This window comes from Seriola dumerili, unplaced genomic scaffold, assembly GCF_002260705.1.
Source record: "Seriola dumerili isolate Sdu_G_001 unplaced genomic scaffold, Sdu_1.0 BDQW01000017.1, whole genome shotgun sequence".
Classification (NCBI taxonomy): domain Eukaryota; kingdom Metazoa; phylum Chordata; class Actinopteri; order Carangiformes; family Carangidae; genus Seriola; species Seriola dumerili.
The window spans coordinates 7,309,864-7,333,154 of NW_019174272.1; the positions used below are offsets into that span (position 1 = coordinate 7,309,864).

At 44.1% G+C, this 23,291-nt stretch overlaps 1 protein-coding gene across 1 annotated transcript in view; it reads left to right on the top strand.

The window, feature by feature from the left end:
* Window positions 1-23,291, top strand: part of ncor2 (nuclear receptor corepressor 2) — an 86,132-nt gene that overhangs the window by 38,863 nt on the left and 23,978 nt on the right. The window contains 11 exon segments of the mRNA XM_022751495.1: window positions 3,113-3,169; window positions 3,951-4,003; window positions 7,272-7,338; window positions 8,434-8,606; window positions 8,842-8,935; window positions 11,119-11,297; window positions 12,011-12,065; window positions 12,197-12,295; window positions 14,749-14,882; window positions 16,853-17,013; window positions 18,161-18,223. Of these exon segments, the coding sequence (XP_022607216.1) occupies window positions 3,113-3,169; window positions 3,951-4,003; window positions 7,272-7,338; window positions 8,434-8,606; window positions 8,842-8,935; window positions 11,119-11,297; window positions 12,011-12,065; window positions 12,197-12,295; window positions 14,749-14,882; window positions 16,853-17,013; window positions 18,161-18,223 (1,135 nt within the window).

Genomic DNA, 23,291 nt, shown 5'->3' on the forward strand with positions numbered 1-23,291 from the left:
AGCAGTTCGGCTAGCTAGCTAGCTAGCTAACAACTGTCCATAATCTAGCAGACCACCTGCATGGATGGTCTGTGAATGTGAATGACACAAATGTTTTGCTCATCTTCACGGCCTCTCACTCTCCCCATACAGATCAAAGCTCTGTCACCCACACAGGTAACTCAGTGGTTGGACTGATCATGAATGTTAAAAAACGCTTTGACTCTCTGTCACCTGTCTGTACAATTGTGATAGTTTTAAGTTGCTCGAGCGGCTTTGCTGATTTTCAGTGTCACTTCAACCTCTATTGTCACAAAGACAGACCATGTCCTCCTCCCATGCTTTGGGAGGAGTAAAGACTGGGTATGCACCTTGGAGAGACAGAGGCATTTACATTTTACATTTACATTTTCAGCATCTGTCTCAAAAAAATTGTTGAATGTATTTAAGCTTGACTTTTTTTTTTTTATATCAGTTAGGTGTCCAGTCTGCCCATGGCACATGAACAGGTTATGTTTAAACAGGGCGATAACATCGCATTAAAGCTTAATGTTACATGTCAGGCCTGTGGTGCGCGTATATATTGGTATGTGTGTTTAAGCACCTGGCTATAATTACTTCAGCTTCAGCGGGCCTTTTTGAGCTGGTGTCACCACGGTGTCGTCTGTCCCCTCTGGGCTCAGTGTCACCAGCTTTCTCAGACAGGGTTACAGCCGCATTTCTAGCGACAAGCCCATTGTCAAACCCCGGGGATGGCTCAACTCAAGTTCACTCTTCTCATATTTGGGACATCGCAGTCATGGACACGAACACAAGAAAAGACAGCCCCACTGAGACTGCATTATTATAATTCTGTTGAGCTGTGCTAAATCCTCGTGTCTGTGCCATATTGACGTCCTTAAAGAGCATTCTCTCTCGCTCTGTTCTTTCTTCGCCACTCTCTGTTTTCCATGTTTTTCTCTCTCCGTTTTCCCTTTAGGGGAGATACGAATCATTTGTAGTGTTGTGATTTTAGTCACAGAAGCATCGACAGTGTTATTTTCATAGGTTTGTCCTAAGCTCAAGTTCAACATTTCATTTCAGGGATCATGTGATACGCCGGGGAAAATGTCTTGTTGACAGCAGGCAGCTTGTACAACAGTACAACTGCAAGCTTTACAGCTTATAATGCCACTGCCAGAGCAGCAGTCCTGTGTGCTGCCACAGGGAGGGGGCATGATTAAAGTAATGGAGCAGCCTCTGTACTTGGGTCTTGTGATGTGGTTTTGTGTGTGGATCAAGAGGGCAGTTCTCTCAGCGTAATTAACCACACCTTTAGAGAAAAGGTAATATTGCATCTTATCCACCCTCCTCTCTTGATTGCTAAGTTTGTCATTTCTAGTATTTAATGTGAAGTCACACTCCAGGAGTTTTGAGGTCAGTATCATGCAGCCTTTTTTTTTTCGGATTTGCTGAAAGAATCGCGGCCAGGAAATGAAGAGAAATCCTTGAGCTTTCCTACTCCCTAAGGATGAAAGGCTGCTTTTAATAATTGCTGCTCATTAACTGCTCCTGTAGTGAGCAAGCTCTCTGAGGCAATACTCTGCAGCCTGTTACACCTACTCACTGGTGAGGAAGCAACAGGAGTGAGGGGGGGGGGGGGCATATCAATGCAAAACAACTTAAGGAATAATAATAGCATCATGTCATTGTATTTGCATTTGAATGTTATGTTTTAATAAGTATAAATGTAAATCATCAGTGCTTCCTTCTGCCTCACGGAAACCTAGAGGAAATGAACAGGGCACTTTAAAAACGAGAGCCATGTCATTTGGCTTCCCTCACAGGTGACCCAGTTGGAAGCCTGTGTTGAGTCGAGGTAAGCTGTGTGCGTGAGCTCCTCTGGGGTCTTACTTCCGAGTCTGTTAGCGTGAGTCTTGCATAAACTCAGGAGTAGATCCCAAACACCTCCTGTGTTACCTCCACAGTGAAGACAGAGTGAAAGGGACAAGGAAGCAGCATGACATGGTGGGCGGTGAAAAATAAAGGTTGACACGCACACGGGCCACGCACACGCGCCACACACACACAAACCACACACACACGCAGCACGCACGCACACACACACACACACACAACACACACACACACACACACACAACACACACACACACACACACACACCACACAAACAGGAAGTTCTGTCTCTGGTTATCACTCTGAAAATTTCTTCCCACATCCTCCTCTCCATCCACCCCCCCCACCCCCACCCCCCTCCTCTCTCTCCCCCCATACCTCCATCCTCTCTGTGGATGTGTCAGTCCTGCCAGTCTCACTGCATGGCCACTGAAGGAAATGAAGTGAGATGGAAAGCAACGGAGCATGTGGTGTGTCACCAAGCAGGGTCTGTTTGATCGATGAAGCGGAGAGAGCGTACAGAGCGGAATGAGGAAAAGAGTGGAGCGAACATTGAGAGGTGTAGTCTGGGACACTGCTCATACATTTGTCTGCTGGAGCTAAATATAAATGTATGGAGGAGCAGAGCTGCAGAGAGGTCATCCAAAGACATAGATGGGAGTTTTTTGCTGCCCATCTCCGTGCCCCAACACCTCTCCTTTCTTGCTTTATGGTCCCTGCCAGGAGCTTTTGTTTTAAGAGGCTGATTGTTGTAGGTAGTGAGCTGGAGGTGAGATCTTTCTCTGTCTTTCATCAGATGTCTCTTATGAGATAAGCACCAAAGCCCTTTAGCCCCCCCCCCCTTTCCCTGTTTTTTTTTTTTGCTCTTTCTCTCCCACTCACTTTCTATTCCACTCCCACTTTCCTGCCTGCCTGCTCCTTCTCTCTCTGCTCAGGGGAGGTGAGTAATCTTTTTTTTTTTTTCTTTTTTTTTTTCTGGGAGAGGAGAGAGGGAGCTGTGGCCCAGCTTGAGATAAAAGCTCTAATAATAGTCAGTGCATCCATCTCTCCATCTAATCATCCATCCACCCATCCATACATCCAGGATTCCGTCCGTCTGTCCGTCCGTCCGTCCGTCCAGCGAGCAGTGTGGTGTAGCCTCTGTGATCAAGTGAGCGTGCTCACTGCGTTGCCGTGGTGATGACAGAGGTGCAGGCAGCTGGCTAATGTACTACTTATGTTTGTATTCCCTCACCAGAAAAAGGCAGAAGAGGCTCACAGGATACTGGAGGGACTGGGACCCAGGGTAGAACTGGTGAGTGGAGTCTTTGATTTTCATGCCTTTTCTGTGTTATTCTTTGTCCCACTCTCATGTCTCTGCATTATTGACATGTGGGAACATTTTTATTGAGGGTCAGGTTGGAGAGATAAAGGATGTTAGGGAGACACAAGGAGCGAAAGTGAAACACATGATGTCCCCAGCACTGGTATAAAATGAAGTAAAAATATTTGAATATATTCTGTGCTCAAAGCTCCATTAAGCAATATTGAACACATTGATATTGAACATTGAGTAACATCAGAATGCAATATGAAATGTTTCTGAGAGTAGAAACAGAACCAGGCAGAACAGTCACTACATTTCCAGAATCAGGACATTTTTCTCTGATCCATATTCAAAGCGTGTCTTTGATTGCAATAATACTTTGTTTTTGTCACATATTCTCACACATACTGTATCTGTCTGTTATTCTAGCTGCCTGTCTATCTCACTGCACCACACACAGACACTCACTGGTTCTGTTGCAGAAATTGCCTATACAGCCTGGGCAACATGTTGCATTAGATCGAGATATTGCACTTCTGTCAGTCAGAGCTTTGACTCACTCTTGTGATTTGATGACCATTTATGCAAAAACTGAAATCCTACATTTATCTGTGGCTAGGTCAGAATCATATTGAAGAGATGCTGGAGTGATTGTCCGTCATTTTGACCTTCATGTGTCTTGCTGTTGAATTTCAGCTGTTTGCAATCTGTTTCACAACTGAAAATATAACTGATTCTTTGATCTGCTTGTTTCTTCTCCCGTTCCCAGCCTCTGTACAATCAGCCCTCGGATACCAAGCAGTACCATGAGAACATCAAAATGTGAGTCTGTTGCTGTAAATGTCTGAACACTTATACATGGAGAAATGTTTTACATAGACCCACTGAAGGATACAAACTGCTGAAGAGTTTAACTGTTGGGAGAGGAGCTCACCACAGATCTCTAAGACGTGTGTTATGTATATATATGTTTAAGATACAAATGTTTTGTAGGGAAATACTGTATATAATCATTTTCAAATAATGCATTTGAAGCCATAGTGATGGCCTTGAAAATCAAATACCAGAGCAAACCAAACTCAAATTCACCAAACAATTCTGATTGCTGCAGTCATGAGAAAGTGTAATAGGACAGAGAATGTTGAAGAACCCTGCCTGTTATTGATTGTATTCATAGGAGATATTTCTTTGTTCAGAAATGTAATAACTTTGAACCCATATTTAGGGCCATGAAATAATATCACTGGTGCATATGCTGTTTTATTACATCCTTGTATTTTTTTTAAATTCTCTGTAAAGTCCCCCACCCCTGTGTTGGCAGACTGCAGAGTATAGCATTTCAGAGGGGGATGTGAAATTGTCATTATTTAAACTTAGTAATGAAACTTACTGGACTAAACAGGTGTAACGAGGGCAGCTACAGACAGTGAAAAAAATAGTGCAGATGCCTTCAGGAAAAGGAGGTGCACTGTCAGTGAAACTGTGCTAAGCTAAGAAAATGCTATTATTTTAGTTCTGTCAATTGAGTTTGAATGCATGTCTATAATAATGTAAGTGTAGTGTCAATTTTTTGCCTTCATTCATCCTGAATTTGACACAGGATTAAAGTTTTTGAGTTTTCTCCTATTTGATCTTCAGTTTGATTGAAACTTCGCCGTTATTTTGTTGTGAGGGCCTTGAATTTGTCACTAGAAGTGATCAGTAATCAGTAATCACTTCAGTAATTTCATATGACAGAATTTATTTTTGTACACTTTGGAATATGTCTACCAGCTGCGGTCTGTTAGCTACCACCACTACTGAGCTAACAAGATGGTAGACTTGTTTTAAGTCATATTTATATTGTTGTCACAACAGGCTTTAGGGGCACCTCGGTGGCTCACCTGGTAGAGCGCGTACCACATTGGCTTAGTCCTAACTGCAGCAACCATGAGTTTGAGTCCGACCTGCGGCCCTTTGTCATTCCCTCTCTCTCTCTTCATTAACTTTTCCTGTGTCCCTCTCACTGTACTGTAACAGTAAAGGCAAAAAGGCTAAAAGATAGCTTAAAAAACAAAAAAAACAAAACAGGATTTAGGTTACAAATCTGCATCACTTGCGTAGGCCGATGCAAAGGTATAATAGGTCATATTTGAAGTCTTGCTGCTAACAGAGCTTCAGCTGTGCTAAAGCTACATTGGTGAAAAAAACAAAAATGCTTCTGAAAATGGACTAGAATGACCATTGATTTCATTTTTTGCCTCCGATATTATGACATGAAATATTAACAGCAGACTGCCTCTCTCAGCATCCAAGGTTGCATTACGTGAATGATTAATAAATCATGTCAATTTTGTATGTAAGTGGGTATCTGCAGTTCGGGGAGCAGAGAATACACAACTTTGCCTGCCATGTCTATCAGGAAGGCTTATGTGCATCTGTAATCTTTTAAGGACCATAATTCACTGGGGCACTTCAAAGGGCTGCAGGAGGGTTATAATAGCTTGTCTCCACCGTTGGCACTGTGTTTCGGGCACAGTGGCATACCACAAGATGTATCTGACCTCTTAGCCGCACACTGCTCTGTCTTCACTCCTTTTGATCCCTGCACCGTTTGATCAGTATTATTGCCTCAAAGCAATTAACTGGAAACTCTCCTCTCTCCCTCCGTGTGTGTGTGTTATTAAATACCACTATGTTGCTTTGAGCCGGCACAATTGACTCCTTTGTTTTGCTAACCGGTTTGATAACCTTGGCACTCATCCCTGCCCGGATAGATGAGTACCATTTCTCTGTGGAGTGCTCAGCATCTGAGTCTCCATCCCAATTTGTCTCCTGCGCACACAGTGCTGTTACTACTCAGCTGATGATAAATGCAGAGTGCTATGAAGACAAAATCAAAGTTTGAAGTCTGAAGTGTGGTTGTACCACTGGAGAACATCTGCCCCAAGTGCGTGTATAATGAGTCTTTCAGCCATCATGTTTTGGAGGTATTATGCCAAATTACAGTGTTCTCTGATATCTCAGAAATGGCACAGGCTTAGAGCAGGACAAAGGAAACCATTGGTAGGGGTTCAGGGCTACTAATCTTTCCCTTTGCCATCTGGTGTCCAGAGGACAATGCCATCTCTGTCTTTAAAGGGCTTAATCTATTAAACCTGTTTTTGCTATACCAAGTTAGTTCTCGCCCATATGCCACAGTATGTGTAGATATCCACAGCATCTAGCTGGATTTGGCTGTGTTTATCTATCTGCAATGGCTTGGCTTAGTATGTGTCTGTTTGTATGTGTCGGTGTGTGGGAGTGTTTATGTAGGCTGGGGGTTAAGGCTGTTTAGATTTAACTTGGGTTTGTTATTGCAGATAACATGTTTGGGAGAATGGATCGTCCTCTGTGTGTTTATCATCCTAAACCCTAAATGTTGTCATGCTATCTTCCAATTTTCACCAAACTTATACACCATGGGTAGCCCACTTCCTCGTCTTCTGTCCTTGCCTGTGACCCGAGGGACCCTGCGGCTCAGCCGAAGTGACTAATGTAGAATAAGATTACATTAATCAGTGGGGAACGTGACCTTACAACTGACAGATTAAGTGTCAGGAATAAAACTCTGTCTTGGAGCAGAGAAAGAGACAAACTGAGTGGCTGCCTAAGGAGATTACTGGCCCTGACCTTTATTTGAAGCACTGTGGCTGGCTGTTCCCAGCCCAGACAAGTTTTATAAGTTTGGCTCCCCTCGCTGTCCTTTCCACCCAGAAGCAAGTTTGAGTTTACCGAGTGGTGGCATACAAGGACAAGCATTGTTTGTGTTTGTCTGTGTGTGTGTGTGTGTGTGTGTGTGTGTGTGTGTGTGTGTACAAGTGCTTTTTTTTTTTTTTTGTGGTTTATTTATTGGATAAAGAAGTGAGGCAGAAAAAGTGCAGCAGGGAGAACATGTGTACCTACGGATCTGGAGAACACAGATCCTTAGATTAATCATGTGACAAATGTAATGAAAGCCAAAGCATTGTCTGAATTGAGTGTGTTTCCCTGAATGTGCTCACCATATGCCTTTCTGTCTATTCCTCTGCCCCTCTGTTTTCTTCATGCCTCTCTGCCTTCAATCTCTCAGAAACCAGGCAATGAGGAAGAAGCTCATCCTATACTTCAAGAGGAGAAATCATGCTCGTAAGCAGTGGGTAAGTGGAGAACTCAATATTTTTGACTCTCTGCTGCTGGGACTCAGCCCATGACCGATGACTAGAGTGAAACTGTGCTGGGTGCATCTTGACGCGAGTGGCCATTTTAGGCAGACCGGAGAGGAATGGATCTGTCAGTACAGTGACTGTGCCCTGTGGAAGTGATTGCTTTTGAAAAACAAAATAATAATCTCACATACTATCACCTGAAAGAAAAACCTAGATTTTCTTTAATACGTCTGCCAGCCACTAAAATGAGCACTGTACAGGGTTAGTAGCTGCTCTTTTCTGCCAGTGATTGAGCGAGACTGAGCCAAAGAGCATGACTATAAATAAAGCAGAGATCAATAGGGGGGGGGGGGGGTTCTGATGCTAGAGCTAGACGGACATCTTAAAATCAACTGTCTTGACAGAAAATCATTATTGCAAATCAAGTCCACAGTTTTATCATGAAATTTGCGCGTATCCAAATGTGAGGATCATGGCTGTTTTTAAACTGCTTCCAGCCTTGGAGATGGTGCCGTCAACAGCTGCCCCATAGCTCTGCATTTATTATGTATTTCAGGTTTATGTGAGGTCAGGAAGAACCGTTTTCAAATGCAGCACCTTTATCAAAAGCATGTGAGCGTCGAGTCTGCTCTCGTGTTGCGTCTAAGTGGGGGAGGTAGCTCCTCGTGGGCAGAGTGCGGGGAGACATCACCTTGTGGTTTACGAGCCTACTGAGGGTCGTGTCTGCACCAGGGTTAATGGTCTGCTTTACAGCCTGCCTGTGAGGAAGCTGGGAAAACAGTGGGCTGTCGTCTGCCACAGCCATGGCTCAAGGCCAGACCCCCCCATAGAATAGCAACATATCACTTTGCCCCCTCTTGACATGTAGAGTTGCATGGTGGGAGACACCAGAGAGACTGAGAGCTAAGGAAGATTACTGAATATAAATATCGAATGTTAGGACAGTCTGAGACATCACTGCTTTTTTTATTGCTAATTTTTTAAACGTTCAGACTTTGTGGTCTGTTAGTTTTGTGCCTGGAAATCTAAGGTAAGACATAGAAAGAGATATTGTGGATTGAAATCTTCCCCTTCTCTGTGCTTCAGGAACAGAAATTTTGCCAGCGCTATGACCAGCTGATGGAAGCCTGGGAGAAGAAGGTGGAGCGCATCGAAAACAACCCGCGGCGCCGAGCCAAGGAGAGCAAGGTGCGGGAGTACTACGAGAAACAGTTCCCAGAGATCCGCAAGCAGAGAGAGCTGCAGGAGCGCATGCAGAGGTGAGATTACAGGATGGTTCTCCCTCTTACAACATGGAGTCCCTGATTGTTCAACAGAGTAAAAAGACACAGTTAATTTCTGGAACTGACTTAATCACTTCCATTTGTTGCCTAGTTACTGCAGTTATGTAAAGAATGAATGTGGATTTATTTCATTGTGTAATGTAAGTGGCTCAATTACAGTGATGAGTGGGTAGTTTTGAGTGACGGCTCCTCTGTGTTTTTCCTTTTGTAGCCGTGTTGGGCAGCGGGGAGGTGGGCTGACGTCGTCTGCAGCTCGCAGCGAACATGAGGTTTCTGAGATCATTGATGGAATATCGGAGCATGAGGTAAGCTCCACTGTTATTGTTGAATTATGTTATGTTAAGATGGTTTGCCCCTCCACTTGCTCTTTGGCAACTTGTCGTGCTCTTGAGCTTTAAATGACGATGTTGGCCAGACATCTGGATGTCTGATTGTTTTGAGTCGAAACTGGCACCGCTGCCAGGAATGAAACCTGTGGTGTCTGTGGTGTCTCAGTGATAATTTTAGACTATAAAAGTGCAGGGCTCCTGTAAATTTATTTATATGCCATATGTGCTAATTTTCTAACTATGTATTATTTTCATTATTAACTATTCTATTGATTATTTTGAGAACTTAAGTATTTCTTAATAGCAGGAGTAAATAACAGAAATGACCTAGGCCAGGTCTCTGTAAAATGATGTTATTGTCTTCTTCATGCAAAAACATGAAATATCATGAATATTGTTGAATTTTATTTTCTGAAAACGGTAGTCAAGATAATAAAAAGGCAAGCAAAGCAAGAATGTCGGGTCAAAAGTCAGGTCAGATTTTATTTATATATCCCATTGTCACAAATTAGGCTCAAGGCACTTTCACAGTCTATACAGCATATGACATATATGATTAAATATGATATGACATGTCCATAGACCATCGAGTCATATAATGAAAAACTCTTGACTAAAAAACAAACAAAAAAACAACCTTTTAACAAGAAAAAAAAGAAAGAAGAAACCTCAGGAAGAGCAGTAGAGCAGGGAAGGGATCCCTCCTCCTGGACTGACAGACATGTGTACAGAACAGAGCACATAGAACATTCAAAGTATGGACAATCAGGATAACAACATTATAGCTGGTAAACATACTGTACATGAAGAAAATGTTCCAGGATGAGGTCAAGCAACTTCCAGGTGCTGCCAAAAGATAAGACCTGAGCCACATAAAATCTCCTCCACCATGAAACGCAGCTCTAGCCTTTTTAAATCACTGCAACACAGTTCTGTGTCTGTGGCATATGCCAGTAAATATTGTCACATACCACAGCTGTTCTACTGGGTTAGCCTTTTGCCACTGTGGTTCCACTCACAGCTACCAGCTCACACTGAGGGCTTGTTCTCAGCTGCTATGCCATTGGAATATTTGTGGTAGCTAAGTTAGTAGGGCTAGCCAAAGCTAAATACTAGCCTTTAAAGGCCACCACAGCCCAGCGGCAAGCACAGCTGCTTTCCATTGAAATGCTCCCAAAACTTTGATAGTTTTTACTGCCTCTTTTTTTTATGGTCTAATGTGAGCAGTCGACACATAGCGTCAGCTGCTGGTGCAACAGTAATTATTGTCCATGTACACATCCACATTATAGTAGTTCCATGATGGATCTAAGCTTCGAGGGAGAGTATGGTAAATGTCAGCATGGGCTTCAAAGGCTTCCGTCTAGATTTGGCTGCTTTTGGTTTCAGCATCAAAAGTGTCAGTCTGGTCTAAGACAGCATTTCTTTGTAGTTATTCGAGCCCTCTGAAGCAAATTATATAAATAAAACTGGTTTGACTTGACTTAAAACATACCAACCAAATTCATGCTGTTTGGGCTGACAGGGTTGCCGTAGTTGTGCTTCAAAAATTCTAATGTTCATAGCTCACGCATTTTAAGTCCAGTAGAGAAAAAATGATGGTTGCCTAATCTTACTTATTATAGATGTTAAAGTCAGCATAGGTAGGGGATTTGCAAGGCCTGTGGTGTCAGACTCCTACAATGTGAGTTACTACTCTCAGTGTTGAGGATAATTGTGTTCATGACCATGATATCCACTGCTCATGTCAGCCTCGTCCCATTAAGCTGATCTGTGTGTCCAGTTTGATTATCTTTTCTCATTTCAAGAAATGCTTTCTAATCTCCTGCCTTCTCAATGAACCAGCACTTTTCCCTTACTCCCCTCCCCTTTTCTAACCTCAGACATGATCTTATATTTATTCGGCTGTAAATCACAGAGTGACAGTCGTAGAGAAGTTTACATTTGACAGGAAACACGCCTCAGCCTGTTGAGCTAACGAGACACCCTAAAGTTCCTCTCCTGAACTCTGTCACACTTCAAAACAAAGCGTGGCACCACATCAGGTTTCATATAGTGCATATCAGTATAAGCACGGTGTTGTCAGATACTTTCCTTCTCGAGACCAGCCCACTTACCCCAGGATCTCGGTTTCTGTGTTTGGCATTTGTTTACGACAGAACACAGAGAAGCAAATGCGACAGCTGGCGGTCATCCCTCCCATGCTGTTCGACGCCGAGCAGCAACGCATCAAGTTCATCAACATGAATGGACTGATGGACGACCCCATGAAGGTGTACAAGGACCGGCAGGTTATGAACATGTGGAGCGAACAGGAGAAGGACACTTTCAGAGAGAAGTAAGCAGAACACTTCAGTAAAGTCATGATGGAAAATATGATTTAATCTTCTTTGAATAGAAAAAATATATCCTTTTTATCTATGTTTCCCAGCAGCTAGACAAGGATTTGTTGGGCAAAATACACTTAAAAAAATAAAATAAAATAAAATCTTTGACAACATTTTGGCATTAGGCATTTTTGCACCCAGACTTATTACATTAAACTCTTTAATCAAAGAGAATTCATCAAATGCCACATTAGGTTGTAGCTCCACTCTTGTTTATTAGTCAAAGTGTTTCTTTTTAAGCAACAAGAATAAGTGTGTGTGACAGATAAAGGGTCAGTAAGTTGTTGGTAAGGAAGTGAATCTTCCCCTTTCGTGAGAAGCGAGAGGAGGCGTTTCAAGCTGCCAAATCAAATTAAAGCCACACAGTAAAATCAGTGCTTTTAAATTCTACCCACGTTTGATATCCCAACAATTCTGATCCAAAACATACAGTAAGATATTTGATCATTAAAGACTGTCCAGTGTCATATTTAATAATTGATGCGGTGGATTTGTTCTGTTTTTTTTTTTTTGTTGTTGTTTTTTTGCATCAGCACTGATGTTACCTCCTCAGCCATTCTCTTTGTGTTATTCTGTGATCTTTTAGAGATCTTCAGCAAATGCCAATGATTTTTCAATCTTTCCATTAGCATATTGCTAATGTTTCTTTGCTCTGCTCCCACAGGTTCATCCAGCACCCCAAAAACTTTGGTCTGATTGCGTCTTTTCTGGAGAGAAAGGTATTCTTTTTTTTTTCTTTTTTCTTTTTTTTTTTCCAGATTTCTTTTCTTTTTTTTTTTGTTGGTGTTCTGTGACATCTTGTCTTCTCAGGGAATGACTGTTGCTAAATGACATATTTTTCATGTTTCAGACGGTGGCAGAGTGTGTGCTGTTTTACTACCTGACCAAAAAGAATGAAAACTATAAGAACATTGTGCGGAGGAACTACAGACGCCGCGGAAGAAGCCAGGTATTCTCACTCTAGAAAAGTCACAGTTCAAAAAGACGCTCAAGGCCCAATGATACAGCAAACCTTGAAGGCTTGAAAATGTGAGGTGTACCACTCTGTTTTTCTTAAGCTGCACAGTCAGAAGCACCGGAATTCTCCTTTTACTACCATGAGACAAGAAAGACGTCAGCTAGACGTAAGCTAGACGTCAGCTACTGTCAGTGATCTAACTGACTTGTCTAGACTTACCTTTACATTTACTCATTCAGCAGATGCTTTGATCCAAAGCGAGATAAATCTTATGACAGTAACTAATACCCTTTGCTAGATGAAGAAAAACTTGTTTTCCATTTCAGTCATTACACTGGAGGGCTGATGCCATTCTCTGCTGTCAGACAGGTTTGGCAAGAACACCACTAACCTTCCCTTATTTTTGTTTTATACAGTGAAGAAGTTGCATTGACATGTTTTCTGTGGGGAGTTGTTGTTGATCTTTTAACTTTTGGGTGCACAGGGTGTTCTGCAAGACACACAGCGCAGATAAACGTGATGTATCTGGCGTTCAGATACAGCATGCAAAACGATTTAAACTACTAAAAATGGGGCATCGTGTGGGCAGACTAGTGAGGTAGTTCAAGCCATAAAACACCAAAGGTCACTCAGTAGTGCTGATCAAGTGCCACGATTTGCTCAACCCCTCATGTCAGCACTATTTCCATACTGACAGGTTTTTTAAACACAGGCAATTTCTATTGCTAATGAGATCCTAGTTATTACTTTAGTCCCGGATCAGGTGCTACCTGCTAAACTTCATGGTGGCGGGTGCTAATGAAATGGCACATTAATTTACCGGTGACCTTTTCCTGTGGGTCTGAGGATTGTGTCCCCTCATCTTTCCTGAAGAAGCTGCTGCTCATTACCTGGCGGGTTGCTCCACATCTCCTGAGTAGCAGCTAGCACTAAAAGCTCACAGTCACAGAGGGAGGTGGCTGCAAAGGAGGAACAGAAAGTGCAGTGCTATATGTCAGCATGACTGCAAATGCTAATAGAGATTATGTTTGGATAGTGGAGAAATGGTGAGAATAAGTAATAGCTTAACGCAAACTTTAATGTGTTTCCAGCCTCTCTGGGTCTAGCTGAGGTGGCTGCTCTGTTGTCTCCTTTAACTACACTCTCTGTGGGTCTGCCCCTGCAACAGCTTGGTGCATGTTTAGATGCAGTGCTAACAGATCTGTACAGTTAGGGTACATAGAGATTATTAGGCTGATGATGCATCTGGGGAAAGCAAAAGGAAAAAGCGACGCACATGAGGCTTGGAGGCCATTAAGTGCTATTGAGTTATGGCTTCTATTTGTTCTCAGTCTGAGTTAATTTTGCAAGGGAGGGAGAGGACATTAGTGATATTGTGCAAATGGAGAAAAAGAGTGTGTGAGTGAAAGGTGCATTTTGACGTTGCCTCGCCAGAAGCCAAGGACAATGTGTCTTTTTCTTTTTTTTTTTTTGAGCATATATGTCATAAAGAGATAACCAAAGGTTTATGTTCTCTGGATGAGGATTAGCACGAAGGCAGAAACTGCAAATACATCAAACAGAGCAGAAGTTCTTATCAGTGTCAGTATATCTGCTTTCAGCTGCGTTTAAGGTTTTTGGTCAGGCTGTGTGTCTGTTCTCGTCTGAACTCTAACCCTAAAAGCCCAGACAGGCAGGAAGCTGGTAAGGAAGTGGTTCTGGGTGCTTAAAGAACTAAAGTTATACAGCAAAATGTGCTGCTGTAATTTCGGAACTTTCGTATCCTGTTTTGTTTTGTCGGTGCATGAACATGAACAGGATTTTTTTTTTTTTTTTTTAGGTTGGTAATTGTTCTATACTTTAAATAGGTGAAACCAAATCTTTGGATATGACAAAGAGAGGAATCATTTTATGTTTCTATGTTTTTATGAACACCGCGGTGCAGTTGTTGTTGTTGTTGTTGTTACCTGATCAGAAAACCAGCCAGGACTGCAGAGAGAGGTGTCATCGTCTGCAGCTGTGTGTGACAGAGGTACATTTCTATCTGAATAATATCTAAGATATCAGATCTGCCACAGGAAATGCCACTTCACTCACTGACTGCAAACAAGTGGAAAATACATGTGGTGAAAGGAGATAAGTTATGGAGAAATACTGGAGGAATCTACTTCAATGACAGAAAAACAGAAAACAACCACCACTCATCAGGGGGCGATGAATTGATTATGGTTCGCTCTGTAGTTAACAAAATTTAAGTACTACACACAATGATTTTTCCCTACACAAACATGCAGAGACACACTTCAGTGGTTAGTGCGTTTCTTTTTCATGTTTGTCCATCCGCACATCTAAGGTGTACAGGTTACAGGAGAGGTCGCGGTGTTTGTTTGTAAGTCTGTGTATCCAGTTACCTGGGATCATCTTTGTAACAGAGCGCCCTGTTGTTGCTCTGTCTCTCATCGCAGCATGGCCAGCAACAGCAGCAGCAGCAACAAGTGAACCGCAGCAGCCAGGAAGAGAAGGAGAAGGAGGAGAAAGAGAAGGAGGGAGAGAGGGATGAAGAGAAAAATGAAGCTGAAGACAAGGAGGATGGAATGAAGTGAGTCGCTTTTTAATCCTGACAAACACTTAATGAAATGTTAAATGTCTAAATGTAAAGTCTAAACAATTTGTGCTGCCAAGATGATTTTACTTACTGATGCGCTGACAGATTGGGAGGAAAAGGTTGGAGCCGAGTGAAAGCATTTCCACCACATTGTCTGAGCCTGAACCTGTAGCAGCTGCAGTTATCTGCTAAAACTCTCCATTTCTCCAACACACAGTTTTTTAGAATAGTTCCAGGTCAGGCTGCAGCAAATGGAGTAGGAGTAAGGTTTGGCGAGGGGGAGCGGATCTGGAAATCCAATCATTCCGTAACCCTTGAGCTCTTACTCCCTCACCTCCAGCAAGACTTTCCACCTACGGCAAATTCAAGAGTCCATTCGTTCTCCCTATTAAAACAGCTGTTTTCCTGTTTATGCTTCTCCCCTTCCCCAAAGGTTGCCAAGTGTCATTTTTAAAATTCTGTGCTTATTTTGTTAGTCTGGGGGCTTTTTTGGTGGGGAAAATACGTGTTGTGATTAGCCTAGCTGTCAAATTGAATTGTCGATTTGTAGGGAGGAGGGTGTGTGTGTGTGTGTGTGTGTGTGTGTGTGTGTGTGTGTGTGTGTGTGTGTGTGTGTGTGTGTGTGTGTCTCTCTGTGTGTGTCTCTCTCTGTGTGTCTCTCTCTGTGTGTCTCTCTCTGTGTGTGTGTGTGTCTGTCTGTGTGTGGAGGCAAGCGGGTGGGCGCAGCGGTGGCGAAGCCGGGCTTTTCAGGCACAGAGCCAGCAAAGGATACAAAACAACAGATGGAATATCACTGCTTTCGGTTGCCTGAAAATTAATTGATGAATACAGCAGTCCATCGCTGTATCCATGCTTTATATTATTATATCAGCTGAGGCTGTCCACTACAGCAGTTTCAAGTAATGGCAGGTCATATTTATGAGCAGCCTAAACTCGAGGATGAAGCATTGCCCTACTGCCTTGCCTGCTCTGAGGCGAGGCCAGGGGACTCCGTGACTCCCAGCACTCCCTGCTACCTGCCTGTCTCCCCTGGCACAGCTGGCTCGCCTATATTTAGTGTGCCCCAGCTACTCTCATCAAGATTAATGTAGCGGGGGGAAGGTGAATGGAGGAGCAGAGCGTTCAAACTCACTGGCTGTCTCCTGGCATGGCGTTGTGCTGACACTCGATAAATTATCTGGGAAGAGAAAGAAAGAAAGAGAGAGCACAGGCCAGGTGTCTCTCACTAAAGCCAATGCAGTGTAGAAGACAAGAGCATTAGGGACAAGATGGTGATGGACGTAAAGTTTAGATTTAAATTTTTGGGACTGACTGAATATTTGCATCTCAAAAGATTGGATTGGTATTATTTCACTGGTGAGATCTCCCTACTCCCATTTCTTTTACATTTTATTGTCATGTTATGTTTTTTGCTAAACATGATGTGATATATCTTTATGATTTTGAATAATACCCTACAGTGTACAGTGCGACCTGCAAGTATTATCTCAGTGGCACATTTTTTGTTGCTAGCTCAGTACTTAAGCACATCGTGTCTGAAATGAAACAATGATTGAGGTTCAAGTGTCATCTTTCTCGTGATGTGTATGTTTGTTTACAGTTTTTATACATTAAAACTGAGCTAAAGTGACTATATGCAATATTTGAGTGTAAATAGTATGTGACCCTTAGTCATCAGCAGACAGTTGCACTTACTACAGCCATATTTATTTCATACTTGTGTCAATGGTTTTTGCATTTAGTCTGATCTTCAGCAGTGAAACACATGCTCAGTTGGATTAAGCACATTTGGTTTGGTAATAAAAACACTGTTTTCTGTGTCTAAACGATTCTTATTATTGTGATAAAATGCTGCCCCTAAATTAGGGGCTTTTGGCTCCAAAATCGGTGATCCATCACATGTACACATTCAAAACACCCTGTGTGTATCTCTGGCTGACCGTGTTGACGTTTCTGAAATGTAGGGATGACACCTCTGGAGAAGACGCGGAGGACAAAGAGCCCACTGTCGCTTTCAAGGGTCGACGCACAGCCAACAGCCAGGGCCGCCGCAAGGGCCGCATCACCCGCTCTATGACCAGTGAAGTGGAGGAGACCACCACACCGCCCCTAAACAATGAGCTCGGTCAGTCTCAGTTGTGCTGCACCAAACTACTAACTTTTTGCTCCTCTGTCTGTTCAAATTTTAGCATGCAGGACACTGTAAACTGTTATTTGAACCACTGTAGTATACCTGATAATCACCCAGACATGACAAGAAACGTTATTTCATATTCATCGTAAAGGAAACTTGTATGTTATTTAGGTCACAAATAATGTGCACCTGTCAGGAGCAATGAAACAATAGAGAGGATTTAAAGGTAACCTACCACCACAAAGATTGACTTTTTCACCTTTGATGTAGCTGTGGTCTCCTGTTCCACACCACAAGAGTGCACTATTGTTCCTTTTGTCTTCATTCACTTATTCACATTCAGTCTTGCACTCATTACTGTGTAACAAAGGTGAAACCATTAACTGGTATACTGAGAAATCAAACCAGTGAAAAACTGTGACTGCATGTGACTGCTACGTCCCATCTGTCGGCGAAAGTATTATTTAAGGACAAAATACTCGGTGTCAGCAGTGCCCTCCCCACTTAGCTCTTTGTTTCCTGGCAGGTGGTAAGTTAGCCGTGCACACACCAACACTCTTGCTGCAGGCTATGAGGGATTTTTGATGTGTCAGCAGTTCTGTGTACATGCTGCAGTCGCTCCTGCAGCACAGGTTTTAGTCACAGGGAATCCCCAGGTGACTCGGGCTGTAGGGGCTCTCATAAACAGCCCCCCTCCGCCACTGTTTGTTCTCCCGCTGGCAGCAGCGCTAGCCGGCTCACTGTGTCCTTCACAGGTCCATATAGAGGACACATGAGCACAGGCTCCTGCTCCGCTGTCTGACACGTAGGGCCAGGGTCGGCCTGGCTTGGGGCCTGTGCAGGGATTGAAGCCAGTTGTTATGTCTATAATCATTAACTGACTTCTCTCCTTGGATTTCCTGCTTCCTCCATCTAAAACAAACAGTCCCTAGCGACCCGTGCTGCAGTGCCTCACTGGCAAAGCAGCACAAGCTACCCTGCCCCCCAACCTCTTATTCTTTTTTCTTCTCTAATTTCTCTCTCTCCTTCCCTTCCTCTTGTCAGTCACTCCCTAACTGACTTTGTGACAACTGCCCACTCCCCCTCCTCCTCCTCCCGCCTTCTCTAACTTGGTGGTTCTCTATTTTTTTTTTAACAGCCAATCTGGAGATGAATGAGAGCTCTCGCTGGACTGAAGAAGAGATGGAAACTGCCAAAAAAGGTAATAAAGAATAAACCTTTCCTCTCCCCGTGAAGTGTAACTTCATCGCAGTTACTTTGCACTATAGTTGAGATACCAAAGGAGAGAACATTAGCAGCAGATCAAGCACTGTTTTTTCGAAAGCATAGACAAGTGATGCGGCTGTGACTTCCTGTTAGTGAGGCAGCCACTGCCACGTGCTGCTGGGTTGTGTCTATACGTGTATGTGTCAGTCTGCCTGGACTGGGTCTGTTGCTCTTTGGGGCCGTTTCCTCTCTCTGGGTCAAGGCAACCTGTTTTTTTTATCAAACAGGCTGTAAAGTCTGCCTCTTATCAGCCAGCCCCTGCAAATGCAGCAGTCATTAACTCAGCTTGTTTATTGTCTCTGACTGAAGATTACCCAGAAGCCTATGGCTGATTCACAGAGGTCGCTGACATTGCCCATTTTCCTCGTAGCAGTGCTCTGTGTGAATGTGGTTCACAGTGTGTGTTGCGTGCAGTGCATGAGTCTCAGTTGCTGATTGAATGAGCTCCTCAACTTCAGTGTTTTCTGATGTGTAGCACTCTTTTGATAGGGATTCCCCACTGATCTGCTACAGCAGCAACTTATCTGTTAGAGAGATTCATCTTAATATTTATCTTTTGAATGAAAAGTCAGCCTGAGCTGTGTATTTAAATGCACCTTTTTATAGGTGTTTTTGTAAATCTTGGTCTCAGATGGCTGAGTACTGTCTTTGCAATGTCAAGTCTTGCTTTCTGCACATGACTCAACTCAATTTCACTTCAGCGCGGCTGCTTTGTGGCCAGTTGTAGATGATGTGTCATCGTGCTTTGTGCGACTCTCAGTTCTGCTTCTGACGAATTTAACCTGCCCTTCCCTGTTATCAACAGGAGGTGATGTGCCTCTTGCAAGCAGCTATCAGCAACTTTAATGTGATATTGAAACCACATTAACTCTACAGGAGTTATCACATCTCTCTCGTCCTGTATGCCTGCGTGTGTGGTGTATTCTGCAATTTAGGGTTTGTGTATGCGGGCGGGTTTGTGTGTTAAGGTTTTATTTTGTGATAACTGGCGCTGGTCTGGCTTGAACACGGTCCTGTGTAGTAATCCTGGTTAATGTCTTCAGTTCCATTCTCCTGCAGTGGGATTAGTGGGGGGCTCCATCCCAGAGGATTAGCCTGGCAGCTCGGTGGGAGCAGGGCTTCTATGAAGGGCTTATGTAACCACAACCGCACAGTCCCAGCTACAGTACCAACGGCCGAAGAAGAGGAGCTGCTCTTGCTGTTTTTCATCAGTTCTAACAACCACCCCCTCACCTGCCAAAAGGGATTCCCCTTCAAAGAACTCAGACACTCCAGGATCATAACCCCACCCACCCATTTCCTCATAGAAATGAATAAGCTTGTCAAGGTGCTCTCCCTTGCAGGTGCTTGACATGTATGTGCTTTAAAGAGGCTTAGGTGTCTTGATGCTAATGTGTTTATGCCCTTGAACTAAACAGATCTGAATAATGGCACTCGTAGTGCCTGGCAGGACATCAGCGTTCCAGCATGGCAGCGCCAGCCAGTGCTGCCTTTAAGGATGGCATGGCCGCACTCAGAGACAGATCATTCTTGTTTTCACTGCTCATGAAGACTGCTACCTGAAACAAGGGACGGCCAATCTTTGTAAAGCCTCTCTCTTAAACCCACCGGCTCTGCCTGGCCGTGTGTGTGTAAGATATGTGTAGCGTAGCTTGTGTCTGTGTGCACTTGGTCCGAGCTGTGTGTGTTTGCATGTGCACCCTTCTTGGCTGGCGTTTATGTAAGTGCACTAATCTGGCAGGCTTTGCTTGGGTGCAGGCAGGCAGCTGGATAATGGCCCCTGCTCTGCTTGCTGGAAGAACCCATTTAAAGGAGCAGCAAGTAGAGAATGCCATATTATCTTTTCTCTCTTTCTCCTCCACTGTTGCTCTATCTCTGCCTCTCGCTCTGTCTGTCTCTCTCGGATGGGAGATGGCAACGGCCCAGTTTGGCAAGAGCTCTGGAAGATTTGGCAAGCGCCTCTTTCCCTCACTCACTTTCTCTCTCCCCTCACTCTGTGTTGTTATAGACTGGTGAGAGGTCACATTCAAGATGAAAAGCAGGTCAGTCAGGAAAAATGTGAAAGCCTTTATGCTTTCTCATGGTATCAACATCAACTCCCTCTCCCCCCTCCTGTCTTCCCCCCTCTTCTCTCTTTGCTTACTCTCTACTTCTGTATCCTTTCCCTTTCTTTATTGTCTCTTTAGCTCAGTGGCTCTGCTCTGCTCTCTCTCTCTCTGTCTCTCTCTCTCTCTCTCTTTCTCTCTCTCTCTCTGTCTCTCTCTTTCTCTCTCTCTATCTCTCTCTCTCTTTCCTCTCTCTCTGGGCTGCTCTCTCTCTCTCTCTCTGCTCTCTGTTTACTCTTGGACTGCCTGAGTGTGTGTTTGCGTCTGTGTGCTAGAGTATTAACAAGAGAGACAGAGAGAGAGAGAGAGAGAGAGAGAGAGAGAGAGAGAGAGAGAGAGAGGGTTCAAGTGAGTGTGTACTCACTCAAGCATTTGTGTGTGTGTGTGTGTGTGTGCCGCTGTGCCTGCTGGCAGAGTGAGGTAGGGGGAGGGACAGACCGACGGAGAGAGGGAGGGAGGAAAAAAAAAAGAGAGATAGAGGAGAGATCAGATGAGGGGAGAGAAAGGCTGAGCACATAGCACCGCCCCACAGTCCCACTTTCCTGTGGAAGTCTTCCCAGACGACCGCCATTGGGGAGAGACACGGCAGAGAAGAACAGACCAGCACTCGCCGAAGCACAGGGAGGACAGAGTGAGAGGAAAAGGAGGGGAGAGGCCAGGAGCATGTGCTGTTTTGGAACACGTCAACCTGACACCGGCTCAAGTATCAAGCCAGCTGGCAGAAGGAGCAGCGAGACTGAGCTGTTTTCATCTCCTCTGCTCTGGATCGGAAGGCCCAGCCCCGAAGAGCTTCCCGGCTGGCCCTCCAGAGATCAGACTGTCTGATAGTGTTATCTACAGCAGGGCCACCAGGCGACGGCTGGAGTGACAGGCATGTGACAGACAGGAACAACCACTTTCTGGCCGCACCAGGTGTTGATTGGACTTTCTGTGGGAGGAGCTAATGGGAGTACAGTGTCCTGATTGGGTGTGAGGCTACCACCTGCTTCAGTATTGCTGCTGCTGATTGGATGGTCGTTCCATGTGGTGTTGCTCCAGCAACTGAGGTCCTGAGTCAAGCAGAGCTGCTTGGGATTGTGCTTTGAGTATGTGCTTACAGTGGAATAAACTGGATGTAGCCAGAGGTCATAACAAAGTGACCTTTGACTTCCAGTGGATTGTTATTGCTTCCTTCACTGGGTGCAGCAGAGTGTCTCTCAGTAGTTTGAATGGGTGTGATATTATGCCACTGTTTGTGTCTTTGTTTGTCTGAGCATGTGTATGTTTGTGTGTGCTCAGGCAGGTTGGAGGGTGTGTAACTGCCCCCCCCTGTGAGAAGACTGTAAAAGGTTGATAGCTGTCGGTCACGTGTCTCAGTCCTCCTGGAGCAAGTCAGGCCAACTGTTCTTTTCCTTTCTTTTCTTTTATGGAGGAGCTTTCCTAGCAATGCCTTTTAAGTGGCAGCAATGAATATTTCAGCTGAAAAACCTCTTCCACTTTACCACTTGACAGGTTGTAGGTGTGCAGCAGCTTTTAGACACCAACAGCTCAGACTTGAAGATCACCTTTGCTTGTTAGGGTACTTCTTTTTTTTTCTGGCATTAATAAATTCTCAGTGTGACTGTGAATATTATGCAACTTCTCACATTTGCTGGATGATGCACGGCTTCTATAGATGCAAAAGAGTTTTTCTATCAGTAGGTATTTGTGACAGAGGTAGTATTTTACTTATGTCAATGCAGAGATAAATATAGTAAATTTTCTTTGCAAGGGATGGATAGAGGTGAAATGTGACTGTGTAGACGGTTTTCTGGATACTTTATGATATTTGGGGTGATATGTTTATGTACACATAAGTCCCTTGAATAATATTCTAGGAATTAAACATGTAAACAACTAATAGGCCAGCTTTTATTGCAGCTATTACTTATTACTATCATTATTCAATAAAGTGTTGGTATCACAGTCAATCTTTCTGATTAATAGGACTGTTGAAATGACAGGGCTGTAAACAGCTGTCCTTTCCTCTCCTTTGGCTCGGAGTTGTGCTTGTTGTCCTACTGCCTCCATTAAGCGATGAGATGCAGAGACCTCTGAACCCATGACCAAGGTTATCCCAGGGGGTGTTGGCTCTGTGCCTGTTAATAACCCCCTCCCTCTCTCCACAACCCTTTGAGAGGGTGTCCTGTTGCCAGGACCTGTCAGGCTGGCGCAGGAAACAAGTGGGTGGTGTAAGCTTAAGCCTCTTACAACACACACTGTTAATGAGCTGCCTTTAGCTAACAGCAGACTGTGGAGGGGGGGAAACACCAGAGCAAATTCTATGCTATCTGTCTTTCTCACTCACTTGCACTTACACACTGACTGCTCTCTGCATCTCTTCTTTTAGCACACATAGACTAAGTGATTGTGTGTGTGTGTGTGTGTTTCCTGTGTGTGTGTGTGTGTGTGTGTGTCATGACAGGTTGATCTATCACAGCTCTGGCCCAGCGGGTGCCTGTAGACTCTTGTGTAAGGCACAATCATGTGGTTGACTGGCTAGAGGACTAGGGTTTCTTGGAACTGGGTCACATCAAAGTCAGTTAGAATATGACACAGAGTGACCCCAGTGGGTTGAGTTAGTGATGTCATTGGTATGACTGACGGGTCAGCCACCACGCCACCACTCCCCTCGCTCTCTCCCCTGTCTCTCTGTATCTCTCTCTGTCTCTGCTGAGGAGGTGTAACGCATCGAGCCATGCTGCAGCTGAGAGAGTGGGACTGTGTCGCGTTGCATCGTGAACTAAACACCCAGTCTGTGCTATAGTTTTCACAGCTGTATAGAGACAGATGTGTATGGCTGTTGAGTTACCATACTGTGCACTCGAAGAGTAGAGTTGGAGATATGCTTTACAGCATAGAAACTGAAATAACAGTTCA